Source organism: Medicago sativa, chromosome 7, assembly GCF_051527215.1.
Source record: "Medicago sativa cultivar Bolivia chromosome 7, Bolivia_mono, whole genome shotgun sequence".
Lineage (NCBI taxonomy): Eukaryota > Viridiplantae > Streptophyta > Magnoliopsida > Fabales > Fabaceae > Medicago > Medicago sativa.
In genome coordinates, this window is record NC_140755.1 from 29,594,678 (window position 1) to 29,614,586 (window position 19,909).

Here is a 19,909-nt window from a genome sequence, read left to right on the forward strand (position 1 = left end):
TTTGCAAACTGCAAAATGGTGAAAATAATGGGACAAAAAAAATACAATTAAGCCAACAAAAAATGTCAAACCAAAAATTTGTATAGACCATTGTCTTTCCTTTATTTATTTATTTTTTTAAGAAAAGAGGACCATTTTTTAATTAACCCAAAAAAATTTCATTAATTTTTTTCCCTTTTTTTTTGTCGATATTTGATTTCCTTTCCTCTTTCTTTTTCCCACTAAAAATCCCAAAATAGTTGAAAGCCAAAACACCCAAAATTGTTCCGAATCTGAGATCGTTCTTCTTCCATTTCATTGTCAAGGTATGCATTCCGTTTTTTTTTTTTTTAAATTTCTTTTCACCCTTATACAGTGCCCTAGTTTCTGATTGAAGTTGTCTGACACTTATTATATCTGATACCAACACGATACCGACACATGTTATTACATTGAATTACGTAATTTTCTCTAATTGTGTTTCTCATTTTCTTTGTTGAGTTCAAAGTTGAAAGAGAAGAGATGGCTGGGCAATCAAACCATGAACTCTCACTCTTTTCAGCAGAGGAGGTATGTATGTATGTATGTATGTATGTATGTATGATAGATGATAATTTTCAAATTGGACTAATGTTATTCACATTGTTTGAGATTATTAATATATTAATATTTTGTTTTGTTTGTCAATTTTAGCTTGAGTTCATTGCTGAGGACGAGATTGTCGACATAGTGCCTAATCTCAAAATGGATCCTCTTTGTCTCATCTCTGTAAGCAGTAACTCATATCTCAACATTTGTTCCTTTTTTAGATACATATTTACAATATATTTATAACAATGGCAGGGAGATTTTGGTCCATTTACACCACAGATTGTTACTCAAGTACCACTTTGGTTGGCAATTGCTCTCAGGAAGAGAGGCAAGTGCTCCATTGTCCCTCCCCAGTGGATGACTGTTGGTAAGCAGCTTTCTTATTTCTTTTATCCTCAAAAAGATTTTCAACTATGAAGCACAGCCACTCCTCAGATTAGGCGTGTCGCGGCATGTCCGACACCGACACATATGATTACACTGAATTATACGATTTTCTTTAATTATTAGCGGTGTCAGTGTCCGTGTGGTGTCCGATGTCCGTATCCGTGCTTCATAGGTTTTCAATTGCGGTTGTTGTTGCGTCATGATCTTTAATGCGGTGGAAAATTGCGTATAGATATGGTTGATTTTCCGTAATCTAACAATGGCAATGTTTTAGTTGGTGGACAAGGTGAGAATAAAGGAGAAAGAGAGATAGACAAGGGAAATTTGAAGAATGTGTTTATGATTTACAATTTTGTTCCATCAACTTTGATGTTATTTTTTGTTGTATTTTTTACTGTGTCAATCGACTGCAATGCAAGCTTGTGGCATTATTGTTAAATAGCGGCTGTAGTATAGTGGAATTTTAACAAACTACTATTATTTTTCATTGTGCGATTTAGTACAAAGTGTGGTCAAATGGTGTGGCTGAATTTGAACAAACCGCTATTTTTTGCAATTGATAACACTAGCTTGTGTTTTGATTCTGATTTGGTCTTAGGTATTCTCAACTATATTTTGTTCAATGTTTAAAACTAATTGTTTTTATATTGCTCGTTTTTGCTTATGACTATTAATCCACTGGTTCTTTTAAACTTCTCTGTCCTTTCGGTGGTGGACATGTGGAAAGCAGTACTTTGATGCTTTGATCTTATTCCAGTTTAGAATTTGTTGGTTTAAGTAATAACAGGAAGTAGAGACTTATAATTTCTCCATAATATTTGTTTGTGACTAGATAAGTTGACAGAAGTGTTGGAAGCAGAGCGAAACTCCCAAGAGATGTCCGAGCATTTGCCATTTCATTATGTAGAAATTTCAAGACTTCTTTTTGACCAGTAAGTTTAGAAAAATATGATATCTTACTCTGTTTTTTGTTTTTTACTCAATATATTATTTAACTATATCAACTAATATCTTTTATTTTTTATTTTTAGTGCACGTGACAACATTCCTGATGCATACATGGTGAGTTCAAAGAGTTTGACTTTCCAGAAATATGCTGCAGGATTTTCTTCTGATGCTTAGTTTATTTCTCTTGTGAAGGTGAGATCTCTAATTGAGGACATCAGAGATGTAAGGTTTCATAAAGTTGAAACTGACTTGGAGGCATTCGATGGTCGTACATTTGCTGTGAAGGTAATTTTTCGAATCTTTTTGGCGATTTAATGGTTGTGAATGTCTGGATTGCAGCTCTGATTTGAAGTTTATATATATAAGGATTTAATTCTATCAGTGTTGTGTATTTCATTTTCAGTTGCATTTAAAATTTCAAACTGGAAGAGGTAGCTTTAGGTTCTGTAGTTGAATTGTCTCGTTGAATTGTCTCGTCTCATTTATGCTCCTGCTACCAAATTATTTTAAAGAAAGTTCCTGTAGTTGAATTGTCTCGTCTCATTTATGGTCCTGCTACCAAATTATTTTAAAGAAAGTTCCGCTGTAATTAAATAGGAGAAAACAAGAGGTGCAATGAACATAAAAGTTTGGTAATTAGCTTAGCCCAATAATCAATATCCTCTGCATCCAGTATAGATTTAGATTTAGAATCTTATAGTTTTATGCATCTCTTTCATATATTAGGACAACTTAAACTGAATGCTAGCCTCAAGACAATTTATCTCTAAAAAAAGTGTCATTGTGTGATAGAGACAGAGTTGATGCCAAAGTTTGCATTTGATAGGCCAGTTTCTGTCAGTTAAGAGGTTAATGTGTTCATTATTTGTTATTGTTATTGTTAGTTAGAGTTATGGCTCAACAGCTTGAATGACCAACGTTTTCTAGGATAGAAACACCGGAGTGATGGGTATTTCTATGAAACCAGAAAACAAAAAGAATGATGAAGGTCTGAAATCAGGAACCATATTCTTTGGGAGGAAAAGGGAACAGATTATAGAGAAAACAAAACAGAGAGAAAAAAATGCTGAATTAGTTAGGGTGGAGGAAATGAAAGACAATGAGTGTAACATTTTTTTTTTTTTTTTTTGAAGACGACAATGAGGGTAACATAGATCTGGTTGCGATCAAGAATCAAGAGATGTTGTTTTTTTCTAGAGGAATTGAATAGGTGGAACGGTGGGATCCTGGTAGACAGCAACATACAACTATAACAGTTCCACTGTTGGGCTTTAAACAGTGGGACCTGGGAAAATGATCTCAAGAGGCTATTTTCTTTTCATCTTGAGGACAAGATGACAGGTTAAGGGGGAGTATTGACAAGTCAGTTACTGCTTGTGTTAGACAAGGTACTGAAACTCTTCCTGCAGAGAAGACTTTAAAGGTCTATTATAGAGAAAAGGGAAAATATCAACATAGGGTTTAATGTTGTATTTAAGGACTTAGTTTGTATAGCCTATGTGAATGCAGTTATTTATGTTTGTATAGTTTTATTCATGTTAGGGTTAGTTTATATTTTGTTATCTCTTGTGACTAGGTTAAGGCAGACTTTTAGATTGCACTTTGACTGGAATTTTACTGTTAGAGGAGATAGTTCTCCTTTGTGTAAACATGTCATTTTTCTCATCAGTAGTTTCAGGGGTGAATAATTCCCTTTATGGCTATCCTAGTTTCGAGCAACATCAGTTTGTTAAGAGGTTAATTTGTTAATTGTTTGTTATTGTTAAAGTTAGTTGGGTAATTAGGAAATAAGGTATGTTGCCTATAAAAAAGAAGGGAGCCTTAGAGAGTGATCTATTGTGTCATTTGTATAGTCTTGTGGCCTTTTTGCATTGGGAGACTGAGGATCTGTTGAATACTCTAGGAATCATTTTGTGAACAGGGATCTTCCCTAATTTCTTGATAATACTAGTTGGTTTCTATCAGGTTTCTATTTGGAGAGGTTTGTAATTATCCCAACATAATAAAATGTTTTAAATAAAGTGGACATATGGGATGCTGTTTCTCTTACACTTTTTTTTATACTTGGATTTTGAATTGGATGCATATGCATCCCACCATTTTAGAGTGTTTTGGCGTGTGACGGGGTGAAAATCTGGCTGGAAAATACAGGCCGCTCGTCCTGTTACATATCTATTCATTTCTCTGCTGACAATTTACATCATAATTCTTGGTATATTGCAGATTAAAAATTTATCTGCAATGGAAGTGAATATTGTTCGCCCATTTATTGGGAGAGCTTTACAAGCATTTTACAAGCATGATAGTGATGATTTGATCCCAGACCAAGAGCGAGTTTCAGATAGACGGCCACAAGTTGCCCACAATGCCCCAAGAGTATGTTTGTTTGATATACTCTTTAAGAAATGTTTCCTGTACTAAAAAAATTAACCATTTACTTATTTGCTATGTACTTTTTGTTCGAGTTTATTAACTATACGTCAATAGTCTAAACATGTTTTACACAGATGTTCAATCATATTTGACTATCTTGTCTTGTCAAAATGCGTTCTTTGTAGAAAATGATAAATTATGATTGTGAAGTTATTTAACTATTCAATTATACTTTGTTATGAGATGCGATTTCTGCAAAGCTATAGATACATTTTCACCGGACTACTCATTTTTCACATCAAAGATAAAAGTTCAATATATAATTAATTTTTAAATGATGTAAGACAAAAATGTTTGGTCTATCATACATGCACATAAATACATGTATATATTCTTTCGAATGTAGTAGTTTTCATGCAGCTGGTATTTGCTTTTGCAGAGGCAACTACGAAGATAGTTATGTATAACTTGTTTGGCAGCAAGACTTCTAGATTGCTAAATCTGACCGGCTTCAAAGGTACATCATTTCCTGAGAAGTACTTGGAAGATATCTTTGCTTCTGCTTTCATTGTAAAATAGGTAGCTTGTGACTTTAGTTGAATATTCAGAGACCAATGTTCTCTCCAAATTTTCATCACTGTTGGTTAAGTATTAGAGAAAAGAAAACACACTTTATAGGGATTTAACATAGTTAAGCCCTTTTAATTTTATTTGGTTAATTTTATTTTCAATTTGAAGTATGAGGATTCAAACATTGTGTGCAATGTAAACAATCATATGAAGCAGAGAATTCACAACTGCTTGTTACTGAGTTGAAGTGCAAGAAGTTTCCACTTCCGATTTATAAACTAGAAGACAAATTGCAGCTATGAAAGAAATAACAGAGAATGAAATAAAGAAATATGGAGGATCATCAATAGATGATAACATTGCATATTTGCTGCTTCCCATTATTCTGCCCAGCACTTATATGTGACTCAGTTACACAAAGTCTATTGAACGTTAATTGGTTTCTCTTGGTATGTTGTTTTTTCACCCTGGGAATTGTGGATCCTCTCTAAGCCTCTGTTTGCTTATGCGTTCAAGAGACAATAAATGTGCGTTTTTTCAAAAGCTACTGATATTAGTTTCTTGTTTTCACGGCAAAAAGGTACGTCGATGTACGACTATGGCTACCAAACGCTCAACCAAACACGTAGTAAGTAAACTTTGGGCCTATTGATTCCCATATTCCCTCTTTTTCCTCCCTTTTGGAAGTACACATTTGGCGAAAAAATTGTGTCGTCCGGATGCTTGTTTCCGGACAAAAACAGTTTTTATTTTATTTTATTATTCTGCCCGGAAATTATTCCACTTCAAATAGTTTTTAATTGTCCCACGAGTATATGAACTATGTGATTATCGTGCTCACCTCCTACCTCTGATTATTGTATTCATAATGAAACTGATTGACCTGAAATGTTGGTCATGTCTCTTAGTTGAATGATGTGAGAACTTGTTTTTTTTTTTTTTTTGGTTGGAAAAAGTGAGAATTATTATGTTATATATACTTTGAGAAATAATGTGAAATACACACCATGTATGTGTGAAAAACTTGACACATACATATGATGGTGCTCGATATGGAGTCATCTAGGATGACTAGTGTAGAAATATATGTGACGGTCTTACCACTATTACCAGTTTGCATGTACAGGTTGATGGTTTAGGGATGACTCGCTCATGTGGAACAGGACAAATGTAATGAGAAGTACAATGTGTGATTTCATTAAGCAACAAATTCGCATAAACATGTTCACAATGTTATGAGTCTAATAGTACAATGTTATGAGAGCCACTATGTTAGATTTCCATGGATAATTGACATTAAGCTACTTGGCATTGCGTTTTCCATCGTCCCTCTCCACAATCATGGTGCTTTTTATTTGAGTTTGATTAAAATAATACATAGAATTTAAAACAACACATTTTTTTTGGGGGGTTTTGATGGATTAGTGCAGGTTTAGTAGGACCCATGTAATATGTTATTTAAAAAAGTAATGTAATCTACTTTTTTAAATAATTGAAAAATGTGAATTATGATAAAAATAAATAAATTAAAAGGGGTCCATTTAAAACTACTGAGTTGGATGGTATGAATGTGTATGCTCTTATTCCTGACCTTTTTTTAGACAAAATGTATTTAGTTAAAAATAGTCTATGGTATATGAGTAATTACTTCAATTTTATTCCTATCTTCATTAGAAGTTTTTTTTTTTTTTTGACAAGATCTTCATTAGAAGTTAGAACCTTTTATTTCCAACCACTTAGTTGAAGATAAAATCATGGATAAGTTAGAGTTATAATTTTTGAAAATATTTTAATTTTAGGAGTTAATTGTTTAACTTTGTAACAAACATTAAAATCTATATTTGTAACCTCTATATATTCCTCGATTTTTTTTTCAACCATGAACAAACAAACCAAAGTGCATATGTAACAGAGTTTAATTAGTATATTATGTCAGCGTATAATTATTTTACACATACATCTAATAATGTATTGTCACATCAATTAATGAATATGACAATTAACGTATTTCCATATTTATATTAATTAATATGGTAACATATATATTGTTGAATGCATGAAATAATTATACACTTACAAAATATAGTAATTAAATTTAGTTTAATAAAATATGGATGTTGAGTTAATTGGGAATAAATAATAATATTGGACTGACCAAAACCAAAAAGGAATAAAGTTAAAAATCACAAAAGTAAAAGCATCACAACAAGTAAGGTACCGATCCGCACATCCTCTATAAAAACAAAATCCAACCGTTCAAATAGTTTTATCAACGGTCAACAGATCTTTACACAACTACGCACGGATCGACAATATCTACCGTCGATTAATTTAAATCCAACAGCGGAGAATCAAAACTCAAAACACAATTCCCTCTTCTACTTCCTCCGCTGAATCTCTCTCTCATACCTATAAATACCCAAACTCACTCTTCACTTTCACACATTCAAATCTCCTCAAACCCTAATTTCCCAAATTCTTCAATTTCTCAAATTTTCTTTCAAAAATGTCTGGTCGTGGAAAGGGAGGTAAAGGATTAGGAAAGGGAGGTGCAAAGAGACATCGCAAGGTTCTCCGTGACAACATTCAAGGAATCACAAAGCCAGCAATTCGTCGATTGGCGAGAAGAGGAGGTGTGAAAAGAATCAGCGGTTTGATCTATGAGGAAACAAGAGGTGTGTTGAAGATCTTCTTGGAGAATGTGATAAGGGATGCTGTTACTTACACTGAGCATGCGAGGAGGAAAACTGTGACTGCTATGGATGTTGTTTATGCTCTTAAGAGACAAGGAAGAACCCTCTATGGTTTCGGTGGTTGAAGATATGATGAAGTTTTTTTTTTTTTTTTTTTTGATGTTTCTGTTTAATTGTTATGGGTTTTTTTGTTTAAGTTTGAACAAGATTGAAATTGAATGAGATGCTCTTTCATGGTTAATTATGATTTTAATTTGTGTTAACTGCTTGTGTTGAAGAATTAATCTGAACTCGTTAACAGTTTTAATGTTTCTTTGCCAATTTATAATGATTTAACATAATTATTTTTATTTAATTTGTCTTTAACTGTGTGATTTTAAGATGCCAAAATAATTTAATGGTGCTGTAGAATTATGACGCCAGATCCAATCTTATAATGTATGCGTTTCCAACCTTAAATGGTTGGTAGATGGTAGTGTATTTTGTTCGTTATTGCAGAATGCACTAAGCTGTCATGGATATCTGGGTATGAGATATATACGGTGGATATGTTCAATTATTTAGTTGGAAACTAATGGTTGAGTAACATTCCATATCCAAGGAGCCATAGTCCTGTCATTTGCCATGGTGCACTCGTTGAATTGCATAATCTGTGCTAGATAAAGTTGTATTTGGTACAGAAAAGTATACTATTTTTTTTATGTTGAATTAGATGTAAACTTCTATCGTCTCTAACAACACTTAGAACAAATTTAGCAACAATTTTGTTGTGTTTTCTGTCTCTATTTCAATTTTTCTAGTAGTTTTAAGGGAGAATACATCAGGCATATTTAAAGCCATATAATAGGGAAAAAGACAGTTGCTCAACTGGTTTTTCATTCATGTGGAAAATTAATTTTGGGCTTATCATCTGCAAAATTTTTCTATCTACCCGGAGTTTGAAAATCCTGAGAAATAGGTACCACATTATCGTAGCTATGAATCTAAATGGTGGCAAACCTTTATCACCCTAGGTCAGAATGTTGTTTTCTGCTTGTGACATTCCTATAACTCTGTTCTTTGGACTATATATGTGTTTCTTTGATGTAGTTCTCCCACTCTATGAGCGAGTGTTTCAGTTCTACCTGATGCATGGATTGGTTAATATTATTGTACTTTGATGTGTTCTGAATGGAGCTTCTACACACAACATCAATAGTAGTAGTAACTGTAAACATATCAATATTACTGTATACATGACATAAATTTGGGAAGACTAAAAGGATAAAAGGTGTAATTGAAGGTCTATTAGCATCCTGTTCTTGGTAGTGCAGGTGGATTTGGAACACATTTGTTCCACCATCGCGATCATTCATTTTCTGGAGATTTGCGCACAATAAACTTCCCACTGTTGAGCAACTTAGGAAGAGGGGTAGTGTTAGTGTCGGTTTGTTGCTTCTGTTGGATGAATGCCGAAACCGCTGAGCATATTCTCCTTCATTGTCTTGTTACGAATCAGTTGTGGCATTGGTTGAGCTGTGGGGTTCAGCAGTATGTGGATCTTTCATTTTGGAGCACTCTCCTTCATAGTGGTAATTCAGCATGGAGCCCACAAGCCAAGCAGATTATTCTTTCAGCTAAGTTACATGTTATTTGGCTCATCTGGATTGAGAGAAACGAGCGACGCTTCTCCGATGATTATAACTCCATCCAAAGTCTGATTCAGAGACTTATTGCTGAAGTGAATTTTAGTTGCAAGCTTATCGAAGAACCTGGATCCTCCTCTATGCAGGATTTCAGAGTCACTCACTTGTTTAAAACAATAGGAAGAGCGGCTAGGATTCATTTTGTGGAAGTGCACTGGCTTCCTCCCCCTCCTTCTTGGCTCAAGATAAATATTGACGGGTCTGCTGTTGGGTATCCTCCCTCTGCTTCTGTTGGGTTTGTTTGCAGGGACTGTCATAGTGGTTTTTTGGGAGGGTTAGTTCAGCATATTGGGATAGCTACTGCATTCTTTGCAGAGATTACTGCTATGATGTTGTCCATAGAGAAAGCGAAGCAGATGAATTGGCACAAGATTTGGATTGAGAGTGACTCACAGGAGGTTGAGAGATTGTTTGACCAAAACTTGGAGGTCCCTTGGAGCCTTCGCAATAGATGGCAAAACTGTAAAGACCTCACCAGGAACATTGACTGTATTTGCATGCATATTCATAGAGAGGGCAATGTTGCTGCGTTGCGGATGCTCTGGCCAATAATGGCCAAAGCTTGTAGCCCTTTGCTTCGCAATGGTGGTTGCACCCCCCTAGTTTCATTTTACCGCTGTTATCCAGAGATAGTCTTGGACTCCCCTTTTACAGGGCAACTTACTTGTAAATAGGTGCAGGTCTTTCCTGTTTTTGCAATATAATTTCTTTGCTTTGATGATAAAAAAAAAGGTCTATTCTAATTATTTTGGTTTAGACTTTTTGAAATATATAACTAATTGTAATTGTTACAATTGACAGCAGTTAAGACATGCTGAAATTTTACACACTAATAAGTTCTGTGTTCTAAATATATCTTATAAAAATTGCATCTGTGATTAACATAATCACCATAAATTATGTTAATCAGAACTTCTTGTCCTCATGAGGACCCACATTCTTATAGTGAGTAGCTCTTGCCATGCTATCTTCATCATAAATTTTGCATTTATTCACAAGGATTGAAATACACTGGATCTCCTGGTGGCCAATGAATGGCTTAATGTCAAATTGTATAAGCCATTTGGAACACTCTACATCTGCACCATTATAGTGGGATAAAACCTAGACTATCCTCAAATTTCACTGCATAGTCAACTACAATACAAACATATTCCCTTGCTTCCATATGCCGGCAAGTTTTGATCCACCAACATTCAACCTCTTCTGACAAAATGAAAGTACCAAAGGATACCTTTTGCACATCTGTGCAGTCCATTAATAGAAGATATTCTCAACCTCTCAAGATGAAAATTCTGAATAAAAAATTATAGGTATACTTTGATATCAGGATTTGCAATATGGTTAGCTAATTCACTTTTTTTTGGTTCCTACATTGTTATGGCTAAATAATGAGTAATTCTAGCTTTCAACTAACTGATTATAATATTTTTAGATGAAATATTGAAATGAGAGTATATTAGTTGATCCTTGGGTTGGATACATAGTTTTCAAAAACAAATACTATTAGTAGTCAACAACTATACAAATCAAACACGAAATATAAAAACGACAACTTTTAGTTTGAAACTTGATCAAAACACGTAGATAACAATGATTGCAATATTTAGTAGTCAACAACCATACAAATCAAACACGAGACAACTATTGATTCATAAAATGAGAATATGATTATGTAATGATACTAACAATTTAAAAAGATTACTATCAATGAAGTCAACTTCCAATGTGGAAGGACTAACCAATACAATGTTCAGAATTTTGAAGGGAAAAGGAATAACAAAGGAGAGAAGAGAGTTTTTATCAAAGTTCATGCATGCTTATGCTTTCACTCAATTCAGGTCACAAAGCCTCTCAATTGAGAGTTAGTTAGCCTTTGGGACCCTTTGATGTGCATTTGCAATGTCTTGTGGTAACTCAGCTTGCTCAACTCCATTTTGGTTCATTAAACATTTAAAACTATTTATTAGGGATATTCATATAATGGTCATAAAAGGATTCTTAGTTGATTTTAGATTCTTGGACATCTAGTCATCTCGTTATTGCTATGGTTGAAGTGATGCATTTACAAAGTTCACTATTCCTAATTTCCTATAATGATTATTATGTCTTGATTTTATTTTTACTAATATTGTTCTGGACTGACTACGGCACCAAACAAACCAAGGCCCAATCAACTAAGGCCCAGTAAGGACTGACCCACGACTGCGGTGAAACCGGTTAAGTTCCATGTGGAACACCGCACTCGAGCACGCCTCAAACCATATGAGCTGCTGAGGCCATCTCTAACCGCCTCCAATAGAGGTGCCATATTTCATGGAGATGATTATTCACCTAGACACCTATATAAGGATGACATAGCGTCACCCCAAGGTACGGCTCACTTTCAGATCATTTCACACATATCCACCTCAATCTCGTATTGACACAAGAACTAAAGTGCTTGCATACACAAGTCTCCTCCTCCGTGAAGACCACCGCGAAGGATCACCTCCTCTGCAACGGAGCACCAAACACAACTGTATTCTTTTCTTGATCTTCATCAGACAGATCATATATGTTTTTCTATCATGTGAAAATTTGCACATGTTAAAAAAATAGTAAATTTGTATTAGAATTCGTGCATCTTTCAAGAGTGTACATTTTTTTTTTTTGGTCTCAAATCAAGAGTATACATAGAAGATTATTTTACATATACTTTACAAAGTGGGTGGTAAATATATTATTATTATTATTATTATTATTATTATTATTATTATTATTATTATTATTATTATTATTATTATTATTATTATTATTATTATTTATTTTTTTATATTTTTCTACTTTCATTCATACTCTTTTTTTGGTGGTGGCCGGGGTTTGAACCCCGAACCTTCACATAAGGGTGTCTGCATTTAAGGTGGGGAAGGGAAAGATTTTCCCACCATGAGAAAGTTAGATTTAACCCTTAGATCAAATGAAAAACACACTCTTATCATACTCTGTCAACACTAGATTATTTTTTTACACTCTTTTCCACCACTCTTCTTTCTTCTCTCTTCTCCATGCCTCCAACCCATTCACTTACAACCACCAGTAACCAAAGCAGCTCCCACTTGAATCATGATCATTATGCTCCCATTACTATGCCTTTACTGATTCAGTTTTTATTATAATTTTCGGATCTTAAAATTTAGGGTGTAAAGTTTCAAGATCTAAAAAAATCAGTCTCAATGGAGGTTCAAGGCACTATGAAAGAGAAAGAATTCATGAGAAGAAACATGATTCAATGTTAATAAGCGATTTAACGGCGATAGAGAAAACATAAGTGGGTGGACTTGTCCTGTGATTTTCCTTCATGAATTGTTTGGTTTGGAAGAATTATTAGGAATAATATTAAAGTTGGGAACTTGAATCACAATTTTTTTTTGTGAATGCGAAAGTAAAAAAAAAAAAAAGGAGAAGATTTTTTAGATGAACGTGAAGTGCAGACTAGGGTGGGGTGGTGGTGGACTGGTGATGAGTGATGACCGGTGGATGAATATGATGGTGAATGAGGTTGAAGATAAAGTGAGAATAGATATGGTATGGAAAGACTATAATAAGATCAATGTTGCTCTTTAATCTAATGGTAAAATATCAACTGACCTATGGTGGGAAAATCTTTCCCTCACCCACCCTAAATGCCACCGTCTATCGATCCTTAGTAAAAAAAAGGCCAAATACCACTTTTGGTCCTTTAAGTTTGAGGTTGGTAACAAATAGGTCCTTTAAGTTATTTTGTTCCCTTATAAGTCCTTTAAGTTTTCAATTGTTTGCACCATTACCCTTTTTGTTAAAAAGATTGCCACATCAGCAGGAACAAATAATATTTTAATCAAACCCAGGAAACTCAACAATCTTCATCCTCTTCCTTCCATCTCCTTCATCATCTTCATAACATAAACTCAGAAATCCAAAAATCAAAATCCAGCAAAATCAATGTTCATCATCTTATTCATCTTCTGCATTTCTTCATCACACAAAGAACTAAACCCCGGAAATTATATCCACCTTTCATATTCAAGAACGCATACCATTTTCTTCTATCTCCTTCATCGACATTTGGTTTATTCCAATTCCAATTAAATTTCTCTATATTGTCCATTGTCTATAAATACCTCCCAATTTTCCGTCACCATTCAATTCAATCACCGTTTGTTCATTTTCACTCTTCTCTCTCTCGATTTTCCTTATGAAATTGTTGTGATATTGATTTAGTGCTATTATTATTATATGTGATTCTCATCTTCTTTTGGATTCAATCAAAGTAATATTTATGTGTCTCTCACACTAAACACACTAATATTATTATATGTGATTCTCATCTTCTTTTGGATTCAATCAGGGGGATCGTCTCACACACAAAACACACACTAATATTTATGTGTTTTTATTTTAGTGTTCTGTTTTAATTAATCTTTAGTTTTTATAATTTTCTGGGTTTTTTTCTTTGTGTGATGAAGAAGATGAATAAAATGATGAACATTGATTTTTCTGGATTTTGATTTTTGGATTTTTGAGTTTATGTTATGAAGATGATGAAGGAGATGGAAGGAAGAGGATGAAGATTGTTGAGTTTCATGGGTTTGATTAAAATATTATTTGTTCCTGCTGATGTGGCAATTTTTTTAACAAAAAGGGTAATGGTGCAAACAATTGAAAACTTAAAGGACTTATATGGGAACAAAATAACTTAAAGGACCTATTTATTACAAACCTCAAACTTAAAGGACCTGCCGTGTAATTTAGCCTAAAAAAAAATCTTTACCCAATCCAAAATCATAAATATATAGTTAAAAAAAGCACTAGAAAATAAAAAATAAAAAAAAACCGATAGAGTCTTTACCCAGCAACAACAACAACCATTTCCCTTTCCCCTTGTGCTGAAATCGAAACGCAGGCGGAGCTGGTCGTAGGCCGCAGAAACACTCGTTCAGGTTTTCATTCTTTTTTATCTTGTTCCTTCATTTCATTTTACGACTGTAATTTGTAGGATGATTTCAATTTTCATAATTTTCATTTTGTATAGTATCAGTAAATAAACACTAGAATCATTATGTGGCCAACACAGCCTCAATTACGGTTTCAGCAATATCCAAAAACCTTCACTATGAATAATTATTGGTTGCTTTTTCCATTGGTTTTATTTTAGAACTATACTAACCTATTTAATACTTGTATGTAAATATCATAAAAAAAAAAAAAAAGAATCCGTTGGCAGCTAAGATTGTAACAGAACTTGAACAGATTGCTATTGTTCTTCGAACCCGGCATATTTACTATATAATGTTGTCAAAATATCCGAATATTGCTGTAGTTCTAATATTTGACATGATTTTATCGTGAAACAGAATATCCACTCCAGCCCTTTTCATTCTGAAATTCCATAATCTCACCCCCATGCGGTCAATATATCGTCTCGTTGTTCGTGATCGCTTTGGCATATGTGGTATGGCTCTGGCGTCGAGAACTTTATTTTCTTCTTTAGCAACATATCGCCCTGCTGAAGCTAGAGACTTTTGGCATAAAGAACAGACTCAAGACCTTACGAGATCTGTGGACATTCTTACTACAAGAATTGGCAAAGGAAACAGCGAGGACGACATTCTCCAATCTCTAATCAGTGACGAAGGAGTAAATGGCATACATTTGTCTGAAAACCTTATTAATAGGTTGCTATTTCGATATAAGGATGATTGGAAGTCTGCATTGGCGATATTCAGATGGGCCGGTTCACATTCGAGCTTTAAACATTCGCAACAATCGTATGATATGATGGTAGATATATTGGGTAGAATGAAGGTAATGGACAATATGAGAGAGATCTTAGAAGAAATGCGTCAGGAGAGTCTCATCACTCTTGATACCATAGCCAAGGTAATGAGAAGGTTTGTTGGGGCAAGACAGTGGAAAGATGCTGTGAGAATATTTGACGACTTACAGTTTCTTGGCTTGGAGAAGAATACAGAATCCATGAATGTGTTGCTTGATACTCTTTGTAAAGAGAAATTTGTTGAACAAGCTCGTGAAATTTACTTGGAGCTGAAGCATTACATTGCTCCAAACGCTCACACGTTTAACATACTTATTCATGGATGGTGCAATATCCGACGTGTTGAAGAGGCACATTGGACAATCCAAGAGATGAAAGGATATGGTTGTCGCCCTTGTGTTATAAGTTATTCGACCATCATTCAATGTTATTGTCAAGAACAGAATTTCGACAGGGTTTACGATCTTCTCGATGAAATGCAAGCTCAAAATTGCTCTCCGAATGTGGTCACATATACTACTATAATGTGCGCACTCGCAAAAGCAGAGAAATTTGACGAAGCTTTACAAGTTGTCGAAAGAATGAATGCTGTTGGATGTAGGCCTGATACGCTCTTTTTCAATTCGTTCATTTGTACGTTGGGGAGAGCAGGCAGAATAGATGATGCTACACATGTATTCAAGGTTGCGATGCCAAAGGCCAGTGTGGCCCCAAATACATCGACCTATAACTCAATGATTTCTATGTTTTGTTACCATGCACGAGAAGAGAGAGCTTTTGAAATACTGAAGGAGATGGAAAAATCGGGTCTTTGTAAGCCTGATATTCAGACTTTTCACCCATTGATCAAGTCATGCTTTAAAATGAGAGAAATAGATACTTGGTTGAATGATATATTAAATGACATGGTAAATAAATATCATATTGGTCTTGACCTTTCAACCTATACATTGCTAATTCATGGGCTTTGCAGAGCAGATAGATGCAAGTGGGCATTCGATCTGTTCGAGGAGATGGTTGATCAAGATATCGTGCCTAGATACAAAACTTGCCGTTTGCTCTTGGATGAAGTCAAACAGAAAAATATGTATCAAGCTGTTGAGAAAATTGAGGTTCTTATGAAGAAATTTTAAATTCATGAATCTCTTTGGTATGTACTGTTTCTGAATATAATAGAAAACTCAACTACATTCCAAGTATTTGAAAGACTTGGTTATCATTGTTGGAGCAGTGTCATGGATTCTTCAACGCATAACAAATGATGAGTTTCAATTGTCTCCATAAAACATGTCCAAATAGTGTCGAGTCATTGTGGATATGATTCAGTTAAGTGATTGTAACTGAGCAGAGTGCGTTCATAATGTCTGGTCAAGGAAAGGGAGGGTCAAAGTGATATCGCAAGGTTCTTTGCGGTAACATTCAAGGAATAACAAAGCCAGTGGTTTGATCTATGAGGAAATAAGAGGAGTGTTGAAGATTTTCTTGCAGAATGAGATTCTTGATGCTGTTACTTACACTGAGCATGCAAGGAGGAAGACTCTGACTGCTATGGATGTTGTTTATCAGGGAAGAACCCTCTATGGTTTTGGTGGTGGATGAAGAAGATGAAGATTTGTTAAGCTGTTTCTGTGTATTTGAAACATGTGAGTGTTCCGTATAATTGTTATCGTTTTGTAAGTTTTATCAAGATTGTAATATAATGAAATGATCTTTCATGGTGAAATCTGATTCTAACTTATGTTAATCCCTTGACTAAAAAAAATTAGACAAATACGCATTTTAATTTGATTTAGATAAAGTACAGTTTATTTTAATAGATTTTTATATGATATTAAGTTACTTTTATACAAATTTTAATTTGTGCTTTTAATTCGATTTATGTGAGTGTTTGTTAACTTGATTTTTTGTAGTTTTGTTATTTTAACTCGTGGATGCGCAGGTGTTCCTTTGGAAATTGATGAATCCACTAAAATCCGTACCTTTGGTCAACTATGCTCGCATACTTATAGATATGGATTTGTTGCAACCAATATTCAACAACTTGCTTGTGGAAAGAGAAGGGTACGCTTTTTTTTGTTAAAATAGAATATGAAAAACAACCGTTGTTCTGCAATAACTGCAAACACATAAGTCACTCTATCCAAAACTGTAAGAAAATTGCTCGAAATTCCATGGATTTGTTTAAAGAGAATAAGGAAAATACTGTCACCAAGTCTCATCATCAGGGTAAGTCTAATGTTGGGTTTAAGCATGTTGATAGACCCTCTGAGACAGATAATCTTGCTGGAAGCCTGAAAACTAACTGAATATGATTCATGACACACATCTGGATAATAGAGTTGATGTTATCAAGGGTAGTGAAAAGTTAGCTGAACAATCAGGTGCAATGATTGGCTCGGTTAAGCAATCTAAGGAGGTTTCAACCATAGCATTAGATTCAACATTGAAAGCTTGTAAATGCTCTGTTGATTTTGGTGTTAATATGCATCGTTTTTCTGATATTGGTGCTGGTACTGCCTATGATGTTCAGTCTGATGTTGGTCGAACTGAAAACCTGACCTGTAATAATCCTGAAGTTCTCAATGTGGTTCAAGAACTGGATACTGTTAACTCAGATGCTGGAGTATCAGTAGAGGTCAAGCACATGAGTAAATCTAAAAAACAGAAAACCAAGCAAAAAAAGCACAAAGCCAAAAACATTGAGAGTGGTGGTGATTCTGATGTAGTGCTAAATAACTCTTTCTCTGTTAGAATCTGAAAATGCTTTGGATGGTGATGCCAATGTTAGCACCTTTAATAACATTGGTTCCACCACCGGTCCAGTTGCTCAGTTAACTACCAAAGTTGTGGACAGATTCTCAGGATATGAATGCTTCTAAGCTGAAACAGGGTAATGTTCAGGTTAATACTTCTGCCAAAGGTAGTTTGAGTGCCGTTGCTGGTAAAACTACACGCAGAACAAGATCAATCACACTGATTTGGCCAGAGGTTCAACGGTAGATGCTGGTAAGGATTCAACTTTTGACCCTAAGACACTGGATTTTGCACGCAAGGCTAATGTAGTTGCTGCCAATGATTTTCCTGAGGTTGGTGCTAGCTCTGCCTTTGTTGTAGAGTCTGATTCTGCACAACATTTAAATCATGATGCTGTTATGATCAATTCTACAAGTTCTCTTATGGTGGTACAAGCTGATAACACTAACTTGAGTTGCGAAGGAGCAAACAGGGACAAATTTGATTTTGTCAAATGAGGAGTTGAATCAGGAAAATAGTGTCATTAGAGAAACCAGGGCTTTGCAGATTGGTCTTTCAGGGAGGATGTCTTTACCAGCCAGCAATGTTGTATCAATGGCGGCACCTATTGGCTACACTGCCATGTCATTGACCTCTGATAAAAGGCCTGTAAGTTCTTCCCATGTTGCTTTATCTTTCACACCTAATGAAGCCTTTCAGAAGAGTGAGAACATTTTAAAGGCTTTATGGGGAGATTTAGTAGAGGGAGGGAGACCAAAATAATATTCAAACACAGGAAACTCCTAACACTGTTTTGGTCACCAAAAAGCAGAAAAAATATATCAGACAAGCTAATCCTGTGGATTCAGAGGGCATCATCACCTGTTCCAAAGAGGGTATTTCCAAACCAAAAGTTTTGGAACCTTAGTTGTCTAGGGAATGTCTTCCTTCGCTCCTGTGTAAAAGGGTTTCAGCAGAAAAAAAGAATAGGCTGCAACAATCTAAAGGTACTAACTACTAACACAAATGGCATTCAAACTCATTCTAAAAAGGAGGTTCCCATAGACATCACCAAGTAATTTGTGAGCTTGTTCATTGTTCTTGGTTTTCTCTTTGCAATTGGGATCGCTCTGTTTTTGCTAGCTTAGTTTCTGTTTTGATAGCTGGCCTGTTGTGGCTGTTATTTGTCTCTTTCTCGTGTCATTTCTGCACTCTGGATGTACAAGGGTTCAAGCCCTCTCTTGAATTTTATTGTTTTCTTTTGCCTTAAAAAAAATAAATTTTTTGAATAATTTTGATATTTTAACTTAGTGGATATATTCAAATGATCAATTATTAGTTTCATTTAATATTGAACTAATTGGAGATATTGTGAGTATGATTTTTGGCTAGAATAATTATTTGTTACATGTTAGACTTTACTTATCTTGCAATTGAGTTAAATTATTTTGAGAATTACAAATCTAAGAAATTTGAAAATAGCTAAATATATGCAGCAATGCCCTGTGAAAATGACTAAATTGACAGCAAATACAAAAAGAAAAAAGCGACACTTAATAAAGAGAATTAACTCGAATGCAGTTGTGCAAATGGCAGCTACTAGCCATAGAGAGCCAGTGCAAAATAATTTAATAAACAGAACAAGTTAAATCTGTGATGCTGACATATACTCAGCAATGCCTTGAACTTATGTGAAGCTTCTGTTATGGTTTTCAAGCTGTGAAGCTGACATACTGAGCAAGTGCAAAAAATCATTTTGCAAAGAGTTTAACTTCTGTTATGGTTTTCATAGGTGCCTTTTATTCATTTTACGTTTTATATGGTTTTACTCCACCCTCTATTGAAGTTTTCTTTATCCTGTCTTTAGATGTCAATCCTTAGTTCTCATTTTGAGAACTTGTTCCAGATTTTGATTTGCTAACTAATATTGTTGCTCTTATGGAATGGGCAGACCATGTTGCTTGAATAGGTGCTAACTGTATCATCAAAATCCATCTTTGTCTGCATGTCCAATTCCATGTTGCTTGAATAAGTGCGACATTATTTTGAATCAAAATGACATGGATTTTGCTTCAATTGTAACTTGCATCATTGTAGTTCTTGGTTGCTCTTTAGGAAGTGTGCTTGCATTACTTTGATCAATAAATCCTTCC

General features: G+C 34.6%; 5 protein-coding genes across 8 annotated transcripts; all 5 read left to right on the forward strand.

Moving 5' to 3' along the window:
• The first annotated feature begins 67 nt into the window (after positions 1-67).
• LOC146905461 (DNA replication complex GINS protein PSF2-like) lies at positions 68-5,089 on the forward strand. Of its 2 annotated transcripts, none has more exons than XM_085727012.1 (9): positions 68-305; positions 488-549; positions 673-747; positions 823-937; positions 1,790-1,889; positions 1,989-2,019; positions 2,098-2,190; positions 4,129-4,281; positions 4,718-5,089. In XM_085727012.1, exons 2-9 carry the CDS (start codon positions 502-504, stop codon positions 4,733-4,735), a joined length of 633 nt encoding a protein of 210 aa, XP_085583138.1. In that variant the 5' UTR covers positions 68-305; positions 488-501; the 3' UTR covers positions 4,736-5,089. The 2 variants fall into 2 exon arrangements, with proteins under 2 accessions (XP_085583138.1, XP_085583137.1); XM_085727011.1 differs by having other exon boundaries at positions 145-305; positions 481-549.
• A 2,199-nt stretch (positions 5,090-7,288) lies between these two features.
• LOC146905462 (histone H4) lies at positions 7,289-7,777 on the forward strand. Its single transcript, XM_085727013.1, has one exon. It carries the CDS (start codon positions 7,355-7,357, stop codon positions 7,664-7,666), a length of 312 nt encoding a protein of 103 aa, XP_085583139.1. The 5' UTR covers positions 7,289-7,354; the 3' UTR covers positions 7,667-7,777.
• Positions 7,778-8,985: 1,208 nt separating this feature from the next.
• LOC146905463 (uncharacterized) lies at positions 8,986-9,900 on the forward strand. The gene has a single exon (XM_085728542.1). It carries the CDS (start codon positions 8,986-8,988, stop codon positions 9,898-9,900), a length of 915 nt encoding a protein of 304 aa, XP_085584668.1.
• Positions 9,901-14,114: 4,214 nt separating this feature from the next.
• Positions 14,115-19,054, forward strand: LOC146905464 (Tetratricopeptide repeat (TPR)-like superfamily protein). 3 transcript variants are annotated; one of them, XR_015019304.1, is made up of 3 exons: positions 14,115-14,187; positions 14,602-16,666; positions 16,963-19,054. XR_015019304.1 is itself a non-coding variant. In XM_085727009.1 (2 exons), the coding sequence occupies exon 2, from the start codon at positions 14,651-14,653 to the stop codon at positions 16,154-16,156; it is 1,506 nt and encodes a 501-aa protein (XP_085583135.1). In that variant the 5' UTR covers positions 14,115-14,187; positions 14,602-14,650; the 3' UTR covers positions 16,157-16,746. The 3 variants fall into 3 exon arrangements, 1 of the variants encoding a protein (XP_085583135.1); XR_015019305.1 differs by having other exon boundaries at positions 16,934-17,705; XM_085727009.1 differs by lacking the exon at positions 16,963-19,054 and having other exon boundaries at positions 14,602-16,746.
• On the forward strand, positions 16,384-17,105 carry LOC146905465 (histone H4-like). The gene is given in 3 exon segments (XM_085727014.1): positions 16,384-16,407; positions 16,410-16,666; positions 16,963-17,105. Coding segments are annotated over 2 exon segments (237 nt in total). The 3' UTR covers positions 16,623-16,666; positions 16,963-17,105.
• Positions 19,055-19,909: the final 855 nt, after the last annotated feature.